The sequence below is a fragment of the Tachypleus tridentatus genome, chromosome 12 (assembly GCF_004210375.1).
Source record: "Tachypleus tridentatus isolate NWPU-2018 chromosome 12, ASM421037v1, whole genome shotgun sequence".
In the NCBI taxonomy this organism is placed as follows: Eukaryota; Metazoa; Arthropoda; class Merostomata; order Xiphosura; family Limulidae; genus Tachypleus; species Tachypleus tridentatus.
In genome coordinates this window covers 82197745-82203744 of record NC_134836.1, presented here as the reverse complement: position 1 = coordinate 82203744, position 6000 = coordinate 82197745, and the positions used below count along the sequence as shown (strand labels likewise).

At 28.3% G+C, this 6000-nt stretch overlaps 2 protein-coding genes across 4 annotated transcripts in view; both read right to left on the bottom strand.

The window, feature by feature from the left end:
- Window positions 1–652: 652 nt before the first annotated feature.
- Window positions 653–6000, bottom strand: part of LOC143233810 (uncharacterized) — a 52529-nt gene continuing 47181 nt past the window's right edge. For 2 of the 3 annotated variants that reach the window (XM_076470519.1, XM_076470521.1), the window contains exons 9-10: window positions 4444–4565; window positions 653–2111 (exon numbers count right to left, since the gene is read on the bottom strand). The gene's annotated coding sequence lies outside the window, so the exon portion shown is untranslated. Of the gene's footprint in view, window positions 2112–4443; window positions 4576–6000 lie in introns of all 3 variants that reach the window. The other variant, XM_076470520.1, reaches the window with a different exon arrangement.
- Window positions 1791–4557, bottom strand: LOC143235682 (BRCA1-associated RING domain protein 1-like). Its single transcript, XM_076473901.1, has 2 exons — window positions 4444–4557; window positions 1791–2111 (listed from the first exon to the last, which is right to left on the bottom strand). Exons 1-2 carry the CDS (start codon window positions 4555–4557, stop codon window positions 1791–1793), a joined length of 435 nt encoding a protein of 144 aa, XP_076330016.1.

Below are 6000 nucleotides of genomic sequence, written 5' to 3'. Positions count from 1 at the left end.
CTATTTATCTTACTGTGTGGAGAATATACAAAGTAACAAAACGTATTTTACAAATATCAAATAAAGCACGTTTTCTTAAAAAGTACATTGCTTTAGTAGCTTATAAAACAAGAATTTGAAATTTATAATTATTCAGAGAAATTGTAAACAAATCTATTTATTTTAAATAACTTTGAAATGAATACCATAAGAGTTTTTATATCTCTAATCTTTAAACTGAGATATTTGTTAATACTTATCACAAGAACAGCACCTTATTTGTGACATACAAGATGACCCTGGATTTCTTCAACAAATTAAATATATATTTTTGAGGTTCACTGTATAGGAAATCCTCTACTGTGAAGCAATTGCTACTTTTGTAAAGAAATTCTCAGAAGTTATTTTTACGTTATGCTAATTTGCATTCTGGAGTTTTATGCTTTTCACGTACTAGAGACACATCATTGCAGCATAACTTAGGTTAAAAGATGTAATATACAACCTTACAAAGTTTTCTTTACAGTTGAACTCCTTTTCTATTACAAAATATATTAAACCTTAAGATAGAATCACTACTATAAAAACATTTATAAAATTGGTGTATATTACAGAAACTAACTTTTTTGATATAATATTATCATATTTTGACAGGATGGATGAGATCAATACATTTCAAATAAAAAGTCTTTATTAATTGTATCTAGCAAGTGAGATAACTTATTTATAGTTATGAAGAGTCAATACAAATAATACAGTTACAATTATGCTATCATAACACAGAAGATGGCATGATGTCAATGAACTTCTCAAAAAAGGAAAACAAAAGTAAAAGGAACCATGTAGTTTTGTTTAAATATGCTATTAACTGAAGAGTTCTAATTGGAACTCCATTTTTAAACCTGTATATAAAATGAAGGGTAAAATCAGGTATTGTTTTAACAGCAGAAAGTGCCGACTTATGCAAAAGCAAATATAATAAGTGTTTCTGTGGAATTTCTTTTGACCTTAGTAATGTGTATTATCAAGATAATATCTAACAACTACTTGAAAATATATGGTTTCAAAAATCCTATTAGATAGGAGCAAGACACAAAGAAATACAAGTATTTAGTAAAAAAAATATTTGTAATGTAATGAATATTTTGACACAAAGATATAATAAATTAAAAAAAACTTCACGATGAGAATTTAGAATAATAAATACAACTTGGAATTAAAATTTTTATTTTTCATATAAAATGAAGATTTTGAGACATTTCACAAACTAATGGATACCTTTTAGCTTTATAAAATTGTGCTATTTTTCAAGTTCAAAATCATAATTAAATCATACTTTTAAATGTATGTAAAAATATATTTGTATAATACTAACAATTATTGAGATGGAAAAGAATCAATTTAAGTATCTAAGAAAACATACAAAATTTACTGAAAACAAAAACATTTAACTGTAATTAAACTAAGACTATTTTTCTGTTTTGTATACAGAAATCAAAATTGTAGTTTTCAAGTTGGCTTTTTCTTCTTTCTTTTTTACTGTTGAATTAATTATTGATATCTCATATATCAAGTTATAACAAAAGTTATGTTTGTATAAATTATTTTGATTTACACTTTACTGTAGTAGGTCTAGAATAAAGTTTAAAGTTAAACAATTTACTTTTCAACATGAAAGATATGAAAACTGAAAATATATTCAGTTGAAAAGAAATACCTTTATGAATTAGAGATAATTAGAAATATAAGCTAATATTTTCAGTTTTGAAAGCAGTTAAAACATTAAAGTTATTAGTTTCTAATGATTCCATCTACTCCAAGAATTTCAAAGGCACCAATGCAGTCCAGTAACCAGAAACATGACAAATTAGTGGTCCTTTGAGATTGTAATGGTGACCAGTAGTTGTAGTCTGAGAAACAATAAAGTGGGAAACACTAGATAAGTCACTTGATGGTGCAACATGGTAAGGTACAGTAGGTTTCTCCATTTCCAGTACTTCAGGTCGAGGTTCTCGTGTAAGCACTACACCACCTCCCTCCTTTACTAAAGCAATTAAGTCTTCTTTTGGAGGACATGGGCTAACAAAGTTGCCGTGAAAGTAGAAGTGGCAGCCAACAAACAATGGTGGTAACTGAAAAAAGTTTTTTGCATGAAATTTGATTTGAAAAATATTAATTGAAAATCAAGCCAGGAATGCTAAATTTCAAAACCAATCTTCAATTATGATTTTATCATAAATGCTATTTTATCCAAATTACAAAATGTTTGAGAAAATGTAGGCAACAGGCCAAATTAGTTCATTTTCAATAACGCAAACAGGCAAATAACACCTCTCTACTGATAAGAGAAACAGAACAATACATGACAATAATACTTTTGTGCCAAATTAAACCTTTTCATTAAAACTGCAAGTAGCAGTGAGCAGAACAAACTGTAGCAATATAAAGTAAAGAGTAATAAACTTTGCTATACTATTATGCCAAAAATTTCTGATAGATGGCTTTTCACAACGTAAATAATATATATGTTAATCTTCCATGTATGAAGCAAATGTATACATATTTCATGAGGCAATTACCAAGCACAGTTACAGAAAATGCAACTGAATTTGGTATCAAATTCATGTAGTAAAATCTAAAGTGGCTGTAAAACTGCTTATTTATAAAGTTTGTCCCTTGAGAGGGATTACTCAAGTTTTTCACAACAACAGCTTATTACAATAAGACACATGACAAATGGACTTGAGAAATCCACTTTTGTCCCCCCTATATATATATATATATATATATATATATAGGGGGAAAGAGAGAGAAAGAGATAATATTAATACTGAAGAGTTAATAAAAATAAAACAAAATCAAAAGAAACAACTGTATTAAAAACAATAAATCCAAACTTCTGACTAATGTTAGTTTGTTATAACTAAAAACAAGCAAAAAAAATTCTGCACCAATTGAAAGAATACTACAAAATGTAATAACAAAAATATTCTAAAATCTATTGAAAACAATACTGATGAATATATCTGAAAACTTGACTATATTACATCTTATCCACCTAGATGGTTTCAGGAGTGGAAGTTTTAATTATCCTGTATAAAATTAAAGAAACACCATATATATTTATTGTTTCATGAGTTAAAAAATAATATGCAAGAACTGCAAGAAAAATATGTTACAGTTCCCATTGATAAAGCTAACTGTAATTTTGGTATCATTTATAAAACGTTTTATGCATTAATTATGATAAAACAAATGAATAGTACACAAACATTTAAACTTGGATTTCCTCCAAAAGCTAACAAAGTTAAAAAGGGCAGATCATCTGTTCTGAAAAAGCATGGCCCACTGGAGAAGGAAAAACACAACCCCAGGTGGGATGCTGTGGTAAGGATTGAAGTTCTGAAGCATACAGTAAAGACATTTGCAAATGGCAGAAGTGTAGAGGAGGTTCACAAGACTGTGTACAGACTCCAGGTTAAGAAGGTCAAAACATTGTTCTCTGCTTTATTAGTAAAAATGTTAAGACCCATACCAGCCATCCTGAGATACATTTTTATAATTAAGCTGAATACAATAAATATATATATATATATATATAAATTATCTATGTTTTAAATAGACAAATCTGTTATATAATACTGTTGTTGTTTTATGTAGTCAAGCAAGAATTACCTAAAAACCTGTCAAGCAGTATATACAGTTGTGTTTATGTTTAAAGTACGTAGAGTGAAAAGACTAAAAAAGAAATACATTTCTCGTATAAACACTTTTTTATATCGAAAGTTACCACCATTGACAATGATCTTGAGATCTTTTCTACATTAAACTGTTGGTAAAGTAACATAAAATTGTGAATTTTTATAATTATGGTATCAAGAAGTATAAAAATCAACTACTTTCATTTGCCATTATTAGTAAAGCATCACATCCACTAACATCATTAACTTTAGGCATAACTGACAACTTTTAGGTACCAATATTGCAATAGTTATAAAAATAAATTTAGAATTATAATATTAACAAACGCAAAAATCAACTGTCTTTGTTTGTTGCTATTTCAATCATTTTTCCTTCCAAGTCCGTATCAACTATTCTTTTCATTCTCCTCTAACATATTAAGAAAACATTGGTTCCATAATAACTAATAACAGAAATTATGTAATATTTTACCTTTCCTTACACATGAAGAGTATTTAAACTTTAAGCCTAACTGCTGATTTTTATGTACCTATACTAAAAGAGTTGGAAATATATAACAGTTATAAAATAGTGAATTTTTAACATTATGGTACAAAGAAGTGTAAAAATCAACTTCTGTCTAAATCACTTGTACATTACAAGAAACCTGTAGTTATTTTACTTTGTGCAAAAACATGAATGAAGTTGTGTCAGTGACTATTAAGGCTAAATGCTATATATTATACAAGTAAACCCAACTGTTTCTTATTATATCTAACATACTTGCTTCTGTTTGTTAAGTCTCCCTCTCATGGCACCATTGCTATTTGGCTGATTTGTTGTTCCTGGAACTTCAAATCCTTCCTCAGCAACTTTCTGTTTATCTTCTAAACACATTTCTACCCCTGTATGAAACTATCTATTTTAATTTCATAATTAATTAATTTCACAATATACATGAAAACAATACACAGAAAACTACTAAAGAAATAATTGTGATATTTATTCTTACATCTTTCAATACCATAATGTGACTAAAATCAAAATATACTTAGAAAGGGTTGAGTATATTACATTAATATGATTTCTAGTATACAAATCAGCAAGTTACTTGACATGCACAGCTTGTATAAAGTCACAGTGAAATTACATGCTCCAGAACTAAATATTCACATCATTTGGTGTTTTGCAGTAGTGTGATGATGTCACTGAAAATTTTGGAGAGAATATTCCAACACAAATTATTTATACTCTCATATGAAGACACAATGAGATTAAGGATTTAGAATTTTCAAAATGGGAATATCACTTGAATTTTAAAGAAGTTTAAATAAAACAAAGAAATGTGTATTGACTTCTGGAAGACCATTCAGAAAGAGATCTACAACAAACAGGTACCCTAGCAATTCTAATCAAAGAGTAGTGTCCTTTAACAGATTAAAATCTATGATCACAAGGCCAACGGTAAAAGACATCCCAAGTAGCAGTATGCAACAACATAATCTAAAAGATATTTGTCTGGAAAAAATGGCAAATGAGTAAGGACTCACCAAGATATGGTTTCTAGTCATACAGCATGTTCAAATGTTGCATATCTTAAGACGTTGAGCAAACAGAGAATGAATTGGTATTCATGCTTATCCATAGAAGCATTCGAGTTACCATATGTAGCATCTAAATATTTCAGTGAGACCAGACAGGGATTGATAAGTGCCATCCTCATATACTAGATGACTCAGGTAATCATTCAGGGAAGATTAATGCTCTGGATATGGCAAAACCTTATGACTAAGCTTTCTACGATGGAAATTATACTGCAAATGAAGAAATGAAATTCTTTTAATGCTTTCAGCACGTGCTCTGTCCATGGGACCAACCTTCTAACCACTTTGTGCTTGTTGTACTTATCATGTTATTACTTTTAAATTAGTAAGTGTATGTTAATAAACTTTGGGAGGTTATCAGTAAACATTACAATACTTTCAAAAGCAAAATATTAGATTTTTTTTTTCTAAAGTCTTAAGACTTGTTAAGAATATTTTTATCATGCCTTTTCTCTTTTTGCATGTTACCTATCTGATATAGAAAATAATTTTCATTTTAAGATTAAAAATATTTCATGCATGAGAAAATTTTCAAGGGTCACAAGAAATCCCAATAACATCCATATCGTTTTATTAAATGTTCCTTAAGAAAAAAAAAACTTCAAGTTTTATGTTATTTTCACTAACAAATCTTTATATGAATTCAGTTGATTTAACCAATCTCATAACCACCATAAAAAATTAGTAAATAAATATAGATTATGCTATTTTTCATTCTGGAAGAGTTACAGCTCAT

Coding starts and splice junctions, on each gene's coding strand:
- LOC143235682 (XM_076473901.1), bottom strand. CDS start 4,557: ATGTGTTTAGAAGATAAACAGAAAGTTGCTGAGGAAGGATTTGAAGTT. Junction 2,112..4,443: donor GACTTAACAAACAGAAGCAA/GTATGTTAGATA, acceptor AACTTTTTTCAG/TTACCACCATTGTTTGTTGG.